At 48.2% G+C, this 13,622-nt stretch overlaps 1 protein-coding gene across 3 annotated transcripts in view; it reads left to right on the forward strand.

Annotated features, from left to right (window-relative positions):
• The first annotated feature begins 7,988 nt into the window (after positions 1 to 7,988).
• IGSF9B (immunoglobulin superfamily member 9B) overlaps positions 7,989 to 13,622 on the forward strand; it is a 48,505-nt gene continuing 42,871 nt past the window's right edge. For all 3 annotated transcript variants that reach the window (XR_001598338.2, XM_016156521.2, XM_016156523.2), the window contains exon 1: positions 7,989 to 8,263. Coding sequence is in view for 2 of the 3 variants with exons in the window: in XM_016156521.2 (XP_016012007.1) it covers positions 8,200 to 8,263 (64 nt within the window). In the remaining variant the exon portion in view is untranslated. The remainder of the gene's footprint in view (positions 8,264 to 13,622) is intronic.

A 13,622-nucleotide genomic window follows, 5' to 3' on the forward strand; every position in this document is an offset into this window, starting at 1 on the left:
GAAAGGCCCCTTCTCCCCACAGCAAATGCTCTTTTCAAACCAGCCTTCCTCTTGTTAGAATGTTGCAGAGGCTTCTTGGTGCCCCTTGATTAACCTTGGGAAGTTGCCAGGAGAGCAGCCGTCGGGGGCAGCCTGCCCCTCCATCCCCCTTCTTGCCACATTCCTCTTCTATCAGCTCATTGTCCTGGATTCCCTATGAGACTCTCTTTCAGTGCTTCAACTGGCCTCTGACCACAGAACTCTCTTTCCCTAGGTTTCCCTGGCAGCTGTGAACACCCCCTAGTCCATGGGCTTTTCCAAGCTGGTTTCCTAGAAAGGGAGGAGAAGGGGGCTTAGCTTCTAAGCCCTCAGAAGTCAGGGCTCTGGTGAATTCTTCTCCCTCCCCCAATAGTTCCCATCACTATTTATATATTTCTCCCATTCTACCACAAGAATACGTGCTTCTCAAGCATACATACCAGAATCTCCTATATAGGTGGGCCTTTCTGGGTTGAGCAGTCCTGTGTTCTGATGATTTTGTACCGTCCCATGTTGTTTCCTGGTTTCTAGCCATCTAGAGACAGATGTTGGGCTGCAAGCAAGGTTAGAAGTTGAGCATCATCTTTTAATTTGAACCGGTGCAGTAGCAGCTACATCCCATGGGGGATATAGAGGCCAGACTGCTCTTCTCACTGGGCTTCTGGTATACCTTCTGTGCATAGTACCTCTTGAACACTTACTATGGACTTACCACTGTGCTAATCCCTTAGCTCACTCTATTATTCTAAACAACCTTATGGGCTATTAATTGTAAGCTCTGTGAAGGTAGAAATCATGTTTGCATTACTCAGCCTGCACATAGTAAAGTGCATGGCTCACTATATGTACTCAATATATATTTGTGAATGCCAGCTGCTGATTAAATGGCTGGACATTTATGAAATTCCCAGTGGGGCTTAGGGAAGTTACACAACTTGCTTAAGGATACAGTGTTGGTAAGGTAGGGCAGGGATGTGACTCAAGTCTTCTGACTCTCGGTCCGGTAATCACTCCTTTATACCATATTTATCTGTGTCCAAGTGCCATGGAAACTTGTTGCTGTGGTACCCTCTGTCATGGATATTTCTTACAAGAATCGATCTGGTTATGTTTCAAGGCTCTCCATACCACTTTGAAAACCAACAGGAGGCAGAGAGGAAGAGAAGGACAAAAACATTGAGAAGTGAGGTCTCATAATAGAGGGAGCAGTGAAATAAGGATGAAGACGGGGACAAAGGGGTAGAGGATGATGATAGGAGAGTGGCTAAGGGGGAGAGTCAGAGAGGAGGCAGCAGCGGGTAATGGATCCTGGAGAAGGAGAGAGCAGGGCTGATGTTTCCATCCGACTTCTGGCTCCTTTCTGGTCCTCTCTTCCTGCAACAGCTCCTCTGTTTCCTGCACCTGGTAGAGCGATGCTCATGCCAAGGCTCTGGGAAGCGAGGGGGGTGGCAATCGAATAAAGCTTCGCTTGGCATATTCTAGCACTCATGCACAAGGCCCTTTTGTGTGGGGGTTGAGAACTAAGTGTGGAGGATCCAAGAAGGAGAGGTCTTGGGTCGAATGTGTGCCAGAAATAGACCCCCTGAAGCCTTCCAGCTGTGGCTCCAGAGCTTATTCTCCTCCCCCACTCACAGTCTATCCATCTGTGGGCCCAAAACAGAAGCACAGCTCTTTCCCACACCATCAGCTGAGCCTTTTGTCACTCCCTGTCCCCCACCTCTTTACCCATTGGTTTTATTTGAGCCAGGAGAGACGTTTTCTCCTCAGCTTTTTTAAAGGCCCAGACCTGTTTCTCACCTCCCCCCTTCTTACCTCTCTAATTAACTCACAAACACTTGAGTTAATCCTATTTGCCAACTCTTCTTCCTTACCTGTCCTAGTTGACCTATTCTCTCATTTTCCCTATACACAGTCTCTGCTCTAAACATGGAAGCCTTCTCCTTGTGCATGGACCTGCCAGCCATGCCACCTATTCCACTTTGGTAATTCCCCATAAATCTCTACTCAACACCCACTACCTGGTGGCACCAGGGGTACTAGATAGCAGTAAATTCAATAGACTAGCTTTTTGCCCTTAGGTGACTATAGGTCAGCAGTTTCTCTTGACTGCAGTACCTTGTTGTATTTATTCAGCCATTTCCTTTCCTTTATTTAAGATTTAGTGCATATCCCACTTCTTTCACTCAGCTCCTACCTGTCTCTAATGTCTCCACCTTCTTGAGGTTCTATGGCAATTCAAACTTGGGTCACAATCTCTCTCTAGGTTCCATGTATGACAGAGTTTATTAAGTGTTGTGCAAATGGTTAGCCTTACCTTTCTGGCTAGATGCTAAGCTTCTGAGTGATAGAGTTCATGGTTTTTCACTTTTCTGTCTTTCTCAATACCTAGCACAGTGCTGACTGCATATTGGTGTTCTGTGGCTACTTGTTAATTGGAGAATTCCTTCTTCTGGTGTTTCTTGAGCCTAGGTCCCTGATCTTTCCATTTACTGATTTCTAGCATGACCTGTTCTTTGGCTGATTCCCTGTACCTGCTTGATCCTCTGTTCACATCAACCTTTTGCCAATTTCAGTGATGACAGTGGCTCCAATCCATGACTTCATGTGCTTCTGCAGAAGCTTCTATACTATACCAGAATTCCTGGCTGTTCAAGAATCTTTAAACCCTGGGATAAGTCCAGGCTCACTTTTTCTCCTACATAATGTAACAGGGACACAGAACTAGACTATTACTTGAGACTGTTGGAGAGTCTGTGACAGAGAAATAGCACATAAGAACCTTTAGATTTCTCTCCTTTGCAGACCTTCATTCCTATTACCTTATACTGTTTCTTCTATAGATGGAGAAAGCATAATCCAAACAAAAGAATGACACAGGCCCCCAGCCTGCTTGGGCCAGAGCTGGGATGATTCAGCAGAGACCTGACTCCTAGCTATCTATTAGACTCCTGAATGTCAGAGTGTGTAAGTAGGGGCCACTGCTGCCCACCTCTTCCAGCTTGCTGGGGAGCCTTTAGCCCTGAGCAGGTGAGGGTACACTCGTGTGAGCCCGGGTTGTCTGGGAGCCCAGCAAATCACATTTTCTATGATTCAGCCAGAGGCAAGGCAATAGTTTGCTGAAGACTGATGGCAGCATATACCTGTGGGGCACTTCACAAGGAGGGCTGTCATTAGGGCTCCTAAAATTCTGTAGAAGATTTGGTGCAAAGTAGAGAACCTATTTTCTGCATTCTTAAATAAAGCCACAAAAACATGAAACACATCTTCTTTGAGATTGTTCAGAGATGGCCTGGAAAGCCAAGAAGAAAGAGTAATGGGGTTGATATGGCTAAGAGAGCTGTCTGTCTGGTTTTCAGATAAGCCCATCCTAAACTACGAACATACTTTCTTCCTTGAGCAAGGACTTGTTCTCCTTTTAGCCAGATAAGAAATGAATACAGTTTGGCTAAAATTCCAGGAACTATTTTTTTATCAATTAATTTCTATGTAAAATGATACAAACATGTCTATAAGAACTCTAGCTTAAGGCTCAGTGTGAGAGATTTTGCTCTGCAGATACATGGGCAAGTTGTGGGAGAGTATCATCTCCTTCCCCCTCATGGTGTATGATGGTTAGTGTACAGTTAAGCAATGTTAAGCTGTCCCTGTGTAATGAATGGGTCCTGATAGACCCTCTTTCCATGCTTGGGGATTCATCTGAATGAGATATCATAAAACGATCCTATGGTGTTGGAACTGGTGTCTTAAGCCTGCAAGAACTGGAGTTGTCTCTGGAGCAGACACTACCACTCAACCAAAGATGTAGTCTTTAGGAGAACTGCAATTGAGTAAGGGAACACTGGATATTCTGGGAAATTTGAATCATAATGAAGTTTGAGTTTTAATAAGAAAAAGTCTTCAGGAATTTATTGTTGGAGAGGGCCAAGTGGACTCTTAGAAAAGCTACTCAAGTCCAGAAAAACAACTTATAACCAACCATAGACCACCTGCCCAGGAGACAAACAGGAATCTGGAAGAGAAAGAAGCCAAACAAAGTGCCTGCAAAGTTCTGTGAGCATTTTGAGCCTAGATGGAAAATTCTTATGATAAGGAAGTTTGAGAATCCTGCAAAGCTTTTCTCCACTTTTCCTATATCAGATCTTAAGATAAGATATTTATATTTTGGGAATCCAATTTCTTTAATTTTCTTCTTTCCTTGCAAATTCTTTTAAAACAAATCACCAGTTCTGCTATCACCAGTTCTGCTGATTGGTCTTTGCTGTATGAAGAAAAAAACAAAGAAAAGAATTTACTTTGCAAATGGGCTAGAATTTTACAAGGTCAAGCTTACATCCCAGTTTTCCTGGGACTGGTGGTAGCAGCTTGATTAAAGTGAGAAAACTCTAAGACCTAAATACTGTTTGCAAACCCTTTCTTTCTAGGGATTTCTGCTAGAGTTCATTTTTGTCTAAATTTTGAAGTCTGTTTTCATAGCAGACTGTATCATTTTCAAATGGTTGCAATATAACCTCCCATCCCATGATCTCTTCATGCAATGGGATGTGGACTGGGCTCCTATTTAGAGGTAGAGATTTATATTCTCTTCCTGGGAATTGGAACAGGGCTTTGACTTTGGCAGAAGTGATACATTGCATCTTCGAAAGCTAGGACATAAAGGGTAATACACCTTCCACCTGGTTCTTCTTGGATTCTAGCTCTTAGAACCTGGCGACCATGCTGTGAGGAAGCCTAAGTAGCCTGTGGAGAATCCCATATGGAGAAGGACTACAGTTCTTTGCCTATGGCCCTGGCTAACAGCCAACATGTACTTGCTAGCCATGTCAGTGAGCCATCTTGAAAGTATCACTTCCATCCCATAGTTGGTCAGATGTCATATGAAGTAGAGAAGTCCCCACCAAGCCCTGACCAAATTGCATATTTGTGAGCAAACAAATGACCCTCGTTGTTTTAAGTGACTACATTTTGGGATTTTTTTTAAATATGGTAAGAAAACTGATATAGTTTCTGAATTCTATAAACACTCAAGGTGCTCTTTGGTGTTCATTTTAGTTAAATTGTTTTTACTTAGAGCTGCCTCTTTTCCTCACAGCAGCTGTCCTAACAACTATCTTAACCTAGATTCTACAAAGAGGTATGGAACCTCTGAGGAGGATAAGAGGTGATACATGAGAGAACCATTGTTTTTGAGTCCTACTTGCTCAGTGGATATGAGGAGGGAGTAAGGATGGTTTCCTCTTTCCTTAGACTTAAGGTTTTGTCAGCCACCTTTCTCACTTATCCTCCAATTGGGATGGTGGCTACGTGTGGTTTTTCATGGAGTAACTGGTAAGACTAGCATTTCATAGTTCTAAAATGTAAAGGGGATGACATATGCTGCCATATCTGATGCACATACACTGCATTTATTAGTGACATCAATGACTAAACAGGTACACCTACGGGCTGCTCATGGAGTAGTTCATGTTATTCTCTCATGTCCCTCTTGGACAGCTGGGATCCATGCTCACCTTCAATCCTCCAATGGAGATGTCAATGCCAAGGAGGGTCTACCATCCTTCCTGGGTCCAGAGATTAACCACATGCTAAGAGGGAAAGACTTAGTTGGTCTTATTTCTCACTGTGACCTAATATAGTATGTTCTTCTTGAGCTGATATGAATCCAAACTGAGACATGTCTGATGATGGTGCTAACTTCTTCATTTGTATATAAAATTTCTGCCTTCACTCCTTTGTTCCACTCCATTTCCAATAGATTTATTCAGATGAAATTGGGTATCCTTTTTAGATAGTTCCTTTGAAGCCCTTCCCAACCTAACTTATACTCTTAAGCTCTTTATGTGTTTCCCTGCCTTTCCCTGACAGTTTTAATTCCCTAGCAGAAACTACCACACCAAGTAGGACAAAGCAGACAGCCAAGCAAACACAATCAAGATGATGGTGAGAGTGGCTCTATTCTTTCTTTTACCTTGCAGGCCACTAGAAGAATGTTTCTCTGAGAACATATGCTTTTCGCTCCTCTGCCTTTTTTGTACCTAAAAAGGGCTAGGAACTGGGGCTAGGCCTTAATAATTCATCATTTCTCTCTAGGCCAGTTAGCTGCCTAGAGGTTTTGAAAGAAGAATCCTGCTATCACCAGTTCTGCAAATGGATCTCAATAGGATTTATAGCTCTAGGAACTTGGGAAAGCATGCGTGCGTGTGTGTGTGTGTGTGTGTGTGTGTGTGTGTGTGTGTGTGTATTGAGAGTGAACTTGTCGTTCTTGGGTATGTTAGCATGGAATTAGTCTGTCAGTGGGGGCCTAGGGCTTCCAACTTACTCACTTCATATCCCTAAGAAAGGCATCTTAGCAGACAAAGAGAACCGGTGGATCAGTGAGAGATGCCTCCAGAGTTATGGATCTTGAGTGTGTTTGTATGACTGGAGTGGGTTGGTAGAGTAGGAGACTATTCATGGGTTCTGGTTCTTCAGATTACATCCAATTTTAAACCTTTACCAATGTATTTTATGCTCCATTTTCCATCTTTTCATCTTTCCATCTCCTGGTTGGCAGTGAGTTAAGAAGGTTCAGGTTTCAGGGAAGGCTGTTCTTCCAGTGTTCAATGTATGCTATTTGTGTGAATGTGTATGTTCCCAGAAGCAATTCCCCTTCTTGTTCTGTTGGGAGCTTCATGTTGTAGAGCCAGTGCTTTGTAGCTAAGAAGAGCTTTGAGAGGGTGAAATTCCTAAGCTCTCCTTCACTATCCCTCTGTCTTCCTTCCTTGGCCAAAAGCCCATTCTAGGAAGCTACGCCACTCTCATCACTGCTTGCACTCCTGAAAGAACAGACGTCTTCACTGCAGCCTCAGAACGCTGGTGTGAGGTGATTGTTTATAGTATGTTTCCATGACACTCATTTATTTCTTCTGCAAATACAACCATACTGGGGGAAGGGATGAAGAGAGGTTAGAGAGATTGGGAAGTATAAAGTCCTTCTCATTTGTTCATCTGTCTTCTTCCATAGGAATAAGAAGTCCCCTTTTCCCTTTCCCTGTGTCCCTCTGTCTCAGACCCCTAAAATGCTCCCCAAATCCATCTTAGCTTTATGTTGCTGAGAAGGAGTTTAGGCTACCAATTAGGTAGGGAGGGGAGGAATCTTGAGCATGAGGAGGCAGCCTTTTATAGGAGAAAGAAAAAAAAACTTTCATTGCTCAAAGTTGAGGTTTAGTAATGATGAGGAACATTGACCTGCTTTGGGGGTGGCAGTGTGAGTACGTATGTTCCAGAGGGGGTCTGTGACACTCCTGCAGTTGAGCTAATGACTCATTCTAAATCTGAGCGACTTTCAGGGGTCATTTTAGTCATTCCCCTGCCTTCAGACTGGATGGAGCTTAACATCACATTTGGGTAGGAGGGAGTGCGTTCCAGAGGGAAACAAGTACGTGTGTGGAAGGGAGTGGGGGTGGGAGAGTTTGTGCGTGACCTCTTTGAACAGATCTCCGGCGAAGGACGTTCCCGAGCTTTCCCAGGCAGCGCGTTCCTGGGTTTCCCCATTATTGAATCAGCATCGTCCTCCCGGGAATTGCTTTTAGCTGGATGGAAACCGGATGTTGGGTTCCCTGGATGGGCGGGGGAGACGTCCCCTCAGAACTGTCAGGGGTAATTGAGACTCCCAGGGTCCCGTTATCAAGCAGAGAAGCTACCATTTCCTTTACCAGAAACTTGCCATGCAGTGTGAGCAGTAAAGAGAACAGAGCAGAGCCGATACAACGCCTTCTCTCTGGCAATGCGCATGATTCTGCGGCTCTGTGCTCACCACACTTCAACGCACCTTGAAATAGACTCGCCTCCGCGCCGTGACGGACAGACCTCTGAGCCAATAGACCTCGAGACTTGTGGGCGGTGACCAATGGGCGGGGGGAAGGGGTGGTCCCGGAGGCCTGGCCCTGCTAGGCTTCACCGTGGTGCTGGCTGCGCTCTGCCTGGGCTGGTAGTGCAGGTGCCGCTGCGCTGGGGCCGGGGAGGCTGCGCGCCGAGCCGAGCGGAGCCGCGGAGGGATGGGGAGCGGGCCGCCAGGGCTGCAGGAGCACTGGCGCGGGGCGTAGGCGGGCACGAGCAGGCGTGAGCAGGCGCTCGGGCGAGAAGTGTGCGGCGCAGAGGCACTTTGCGATAGGATGAGGCTCCTGGCTGGCGCGCGGTAGTACTATGATTTGGTATGTGGCCACTTTGATAGCAAGTGTGATCAGCACCCGAGGTCTTGCGGCTCAAGGTGAGTTGAAGTGCAGCGTCCCTGCTCTGCCCCTGCAGGCGCTCTCAGTCCTTTCCTCTCCACCTCTGGCTCCCAGGCCCCGCCGAGCGCTGCGCCTTTCCGCGGGCGAGGCTCGGGCTCCGGTCAGGCGCGCTCTGGGGCAAAGCCTGGGAGGGCCGGGGACAGCAGCCTGAAGGGTCAGGCGGGAAGGGGCCCCAGCCCACCGGCTGCCGGGCACTCGGGAAAAGACCCCTTGGGATAGAGGACGACTTTGCCCATCTTCGGCCATAGGGCTTCACACCGGTTTTCCAAGTCCCTTGCCTTAGCCGGAGCAGTCGCCTCCTCCAGCACTGGGGAGTCGGCAGCTTTCCTAACTCTGGCTGCCGGGGAGTTTGCGGGTTCGGGCAGGCTGCAGCACGCTCACGCCCCGCGCAGCGCCACCGCTCTGCAGATCGGCCCTTGCCGGGAGGCGCGACCCAAAGCCTTGGGATTCTCGGCACCCATGGCTAAGGGATAGGATTGTCCGCCCTGCGGGCGCCCATCGCTCCAGCTTGCGCCGCTCCTGATCACACGTCTTGGCAGCCGGAGGTCGGATTCTCCTCGAAGAGCTGGGGGCGCACAGAGCCTCGAGAGAGTAAAAGCTGGTTAAGCGCGAGGGTCCCTCGGCGGGCTCTGAGGAGTGTCCAGTTTTGCTTAGCCCTGCCAGGCGCCCGCGCCTGAGCTGCACCTGGTCCCTTGTCAGGTAAAAGTTCCCTGGGAGCGCGCCTCAGCCGGGCCAACCCCACGCAGTCCTCCCAGGCTGCGATCCTGAGGTGCCTGGGGGCAAGGGTAGTGGGGGAGGGTGTCCCCATTGCTGCATCTTGGAGCAGAGAGAGGTTTTTTCTCCTTCCCTTTTCTCCCGTCTGAGCTGTGGAAAAGACTGAAAGGAAGCTAACGCAGCTAGTTGGGTGATGCGCTCGTGAACGCGCGGGCTTTTGCTCTGGAGACTGGCAAAACGACCTACAAGCCTCTGGGTGGCACCCCGAGCTCTCGGCCCATGTATGGAAGTAGGAGAGGAGCTCAAGGGTGCCAGGACTCTTGAGTTCACGGTTCTCAGCACACAGACACGACCCAGCTGCGGGCAAGTTCACAAGCCCGGAGGAGATGGTTGCGAGAGAGAAACGGTGGATGGGTGGAAGTGAGCAGGGAGGACCCGCCAGGAAGAGAACCCACTCCTAGCGGCACTAGGGCAGAAGGGGTAGGCAGGAGGGCAGAAAGGATGGGCAGTAGGCGCCTTTTACAGGGTCCTCTCATCACCTTGTCTGGGGATGTGTAAGAGGGAGGGGTGAAGTGATTTGGGAAAGTTTCTGGAATTAAATGTCTCCCGTACAATTTTTTTTTGGGGGGTGGGGTGGGGTTCAAGAGGTGGTCTGAAAACAACCAGAGCAGGGTTAAGGTAGGGATGATTTTGTTAAATGGTATGTTGACCTGGATAGTTTTGAAACTTTCCATTTTTGGGGTGGGAAAACTGAGGCCAGGGAGACTGCAGGAGTTTATAGAATGGAGATGGTGTGCCTGAGAATCTGTCGCTAGCCTCAGTCTTCTCCTTTCTCTTATTTCCTTTTAGTCTTCCAATGCCCTCGTCCTCCACCCCTCTGTTTCTTGGTATGTTCCTGCTATGGGACTGTCACTGAAAGCACAGAAGGATGTGCTGGGATCTTTGAATAAAAAAGAGACACTGAATGGAGGCTCTGAAATAGCCTCCAAAGCTGACAAGTCAGGGCAAGGGGAGTAGACTTTTTTCAAGTTTAAGGACAGAATAAAGGCAAATGAGTTTATACTGCAGCAACATATAGAATGGCCAGGCAGAAGGAACTATCTCCCAATGTTGAATGCTGTCGAGCATGAAGGTTATGCCTTCTTTCTGTATGTGGAGAGGTCCTTCTGTCTGGGATAGCTTGACATGTACCCCAGCCTGCCACTCCTTATAAGTCTTGGGGTCTTTTTTAGCCTAAAGAGGCTCTATGTGTGGTGGTTAAAGTCTTAGGACCAGAGTCAAATGACCTGGATTCAAATCCTGGCTCTGCCACTTGCTGGTCCTGTGACCTTGGACAAGTTGCTCTCTAAATGTCACTTGACTCAATGGAAAATGGAGTTAACAGGATGAGCTTGTAGGTTTTTTTTTTCTTTGTGAACATTAGCGCTATAAAGAAATGAGTTGCTACCTGTTATATAGTAACAATAAATGTCAACATTTATTATTATTATTATTATTATTATTATTATTATTAATTATTTCATTATCGTTGAGGATCCAGGCCCCTTCTCAATTTCTTCCCATTGGCCATTCAGGACACTGGGGCTTGGGAGTGTCTTAGGGGGAAGTTCAGAAGGCTGCCTCTATCAGGAACCAAGTACCCTTTCATGGTCTGACCTTGTTTGGGGAGAACCTTTTATCCATCTGCAGCCTAGATTGATGTATGGAAGGGATGCAGGCCTCCAGGCTGCTTGGAAAGCCTTTGAAAAATTTGCAAAACTGGAATTTCTTCAGTGGCCAGAGGCTTGAGGGAAGGACATGGGGAGCCTGAGAGGCTAGCAGGTCATAGCCTCATAGCCTCTGTAGAGAGGGAAAGGGGACCTGTGTGGCAGGCACCTGCTTGAGTGAGAAATACCAACAGTGTTCAACTGCTGGCTCTGTGTGAGAGCTCAGCTGTTCTCTGACTGGCAGAGGTGACTTCCGGGGAGATTCCTGAGTGGGAGGGACTTCAAGATGCCATTCTTAGGGTTTGCCTGAAGCAGGGGGTGCTCTAGCTGAGGGATCCAAGGGGACAATGGGCTCCTTAGGCATTGTTGGGCATGGACAGAGGTAAGGATGGGCTCCCTCTTTTGACTTCAATTGTGTGTCTGGAGGGGCTTGAGATCACTGGAGAGGTTGGAGAGGGTATGGAAAAGAGGGAAACTAGAGAGGTATCTGGAACCTGGAAAATAGTGACTGGAGTCTCAGCGTCCCAGACATTTGCTGAGCAAACTCAAGGGAGGACCCTGGGCATTACTTGACTGACTTTGGGCCTTGATTCCCAATGCTGCTTTCTTCTGTCTACCACAGATTCTGTGGTTGGGTTATCCATGACTACAGCATATCCAAATAAAATGGGTTTCTGACTCAGATTTCTTTGGTAGCTGGACTAGTGCCCTCTACTCTCTGCTTGGCTTTGCCCCTACGTTCTTTCCTTTGGTAGTGAAGATGGGAGGGAGATTTAGACCTAGAGGCTTCTAGCAAGACCTCATGGACATCTTATCAGCTAAGAAGGACTTGGCTCAGAAAGTGGCCAAGTGGTGTGTATGTGTGCATTCATGTGCGTGTCCCTAGCGCACACACACACACACTAGAGGCAGGGGTGTGTCTGACAGCTGTACCTTGGGAGAAGCTGAGGAGGGGATGTGTTAGAAGGAGCATGGTGGAGGGGCTGTGAGAAGATTCAGCTTTCAGCTGCTGGCCGGAGGCCCAACATGTGCTAGACTTAGAGTTGTCAGGTCCCAGAGCTGGGTGGTTTCATGTTTATGGCTCTGAGACAGAAAGCCGGTATCCGGTTATCCAAGAAGCAGAGGCTGCCTAGCTGGGGAGATGCTGAAACCCTGCTTCTCTGCCCTCCCTCTTTCCTGGCTACTGGCACTGCTTTCTCCCCATGCCTGTGTTTTCTGTCTCCTCTCTGCCTGCCCAGCCAGGGCGTGGCTCCCAGAACTGGGCCTGCTGCTCTCTCTTCTCCCTTGGCCTTTTCTTTCTCTGGCTTTCTGTGTGCCTTGTCCAGGAAGTAAGGGCTGGGAGATAAACCCTAAAGGGGGCTAGGCTTGAGATTTACCACATATCTCCGTGAACATCTCTCTCCCTGCCACATCCTGTATTTTTTTTTTTTTTTTTCAGTCTGAAGCTCAGGGTCTCAGGAGAGTGGTTCTCTTCTGTCTACTCCCTAGGATGGGTTAAGCAGCTTATATGAAGAGTGGATCTGAATTGTGAAAAGAACTGTAATTGGTAAAAGTGGTCTGGAGGTGTGTGCATGTCTACAAGTGTGTGTACTATGCGCATGTACGTGTGTCTGTATGTGTGTGCACATGCCTGTGTGTGTGTATATCTGTGCATGTGTGGAATGCAGTAGGACAGGGCACTTTATCTACAAGCATGAGATGGGGTCATTCCCTTCTTAAGTGCCGTGGGTAGCAGTGAGACTAGATTCCTAGACTCAGAGCAGATGTCTTGCTTTTCTTATCCTCCGGTTCTGCACCTGAGTCTAGGCAGCCCAGAAGTTTTCAAAGTTGGAGGCTCAGCTCAGTTGTCTGAGGTCCCTGAGAGAAGCTTAAGTGGGGGGCACAAAGCCAGGCAGAGCTCTTGGAGAGGCTGATAGGGGGCCTGTCTTCCAGTGGCTCTGGCACCCATTGCCTATTATCCAGCACACCCCAGAGCAGAGATGGGCTGGGTCCCTGGGAAGATGGGAAAGGGTGCTGGGTTGGAGAGGCAGCTTACGTAGCCTGGATCCTGAAGGGCACTGCCCACGGGTGCCAGTCCAGTTGGCCTCAGGCAGATGACCTATTTTTCTTAGGAATCTCCTGCTTTTCTGTTCACTCTTGCATGAGTAAGCAGCAGAGTGGTGAGCAGAGACAGGGCCTCCATTAGGGTTTGGAGAACAATTCCACGTAGGCCAGGGCTTTGACGGAGGTCCTAGCCAGTCTGACTGTTCTGAGAAGAGGGCTGAAATAGTTTTCTCTGTGCCTGTCCTTCTGTCCCCCTTCCTTCCCTCCTTATCGCAGGCACCCACCAACATGGTCTGTGGCAGACAGCTTGCATACAGGCTTGTTTTCACAAATTGTATGAGGTGAGCTACTGTCCTCATTTTCTGGCTTCAGTGTAGGAAATGCTGACACTTCACTGTGAGTAAATATGGGACTCTGACTTTCCACTTACTTATCATGTCTATCTGGCCCCTTACCCAAGGAGTGTTGCCCATGGCAGGCAGAGCTCATGGTGCCCTCACCTGTCCAGGCCTGCCTACTGGCCCCAGAGCACATGTGTACATTTGGCCACACATGAGTAGGTGCAGGCCTCTTCCCAGGTGTTGGGGAGGGGGTGTGGCTTTGCCTTTCTGCTGAGGAGCCATTAAAGGAGCAGAGCTGAGGTTGAATTACTGACTGCTTCCTGTCAGGGACTCTTGGGGAAAGGGCTCTTGGAAAGACAATCTAGCCGAAAGCATATTAAGGCTGCTAATAGCATTGCTTCCTCATGAGCTGCTTCTGGAACCCAGCTGAGAGAGAGGGAGGAGAGGTACCCACAGGAGGAAGGAGGCCTGCTGTTCCTGCCCCTCCTCCCCAGCACCTTTCTGCTCAGAAGATGGGAAAGTTTCCTGGCTAG

The sequence above is a fragment of the Rousettus aegyptiacus genome, unplaced genomic scaffold (genome assembly GCF_014176215.1).
Source record: "Rousettus aegyptiacus isolate mRouAeg1 unplaced genomic scaffold, mRouAeg1.p scaffold_m13_p_5, whole genome shotgun sequence".
In the NCBI taxonomy this organism is placed as follows: Eukaryota; Metazoa; Chordata; class Mammalia; order Chiroptera; family Pteropodidae; genus Rousettus; species Rousettus aegyptiacus.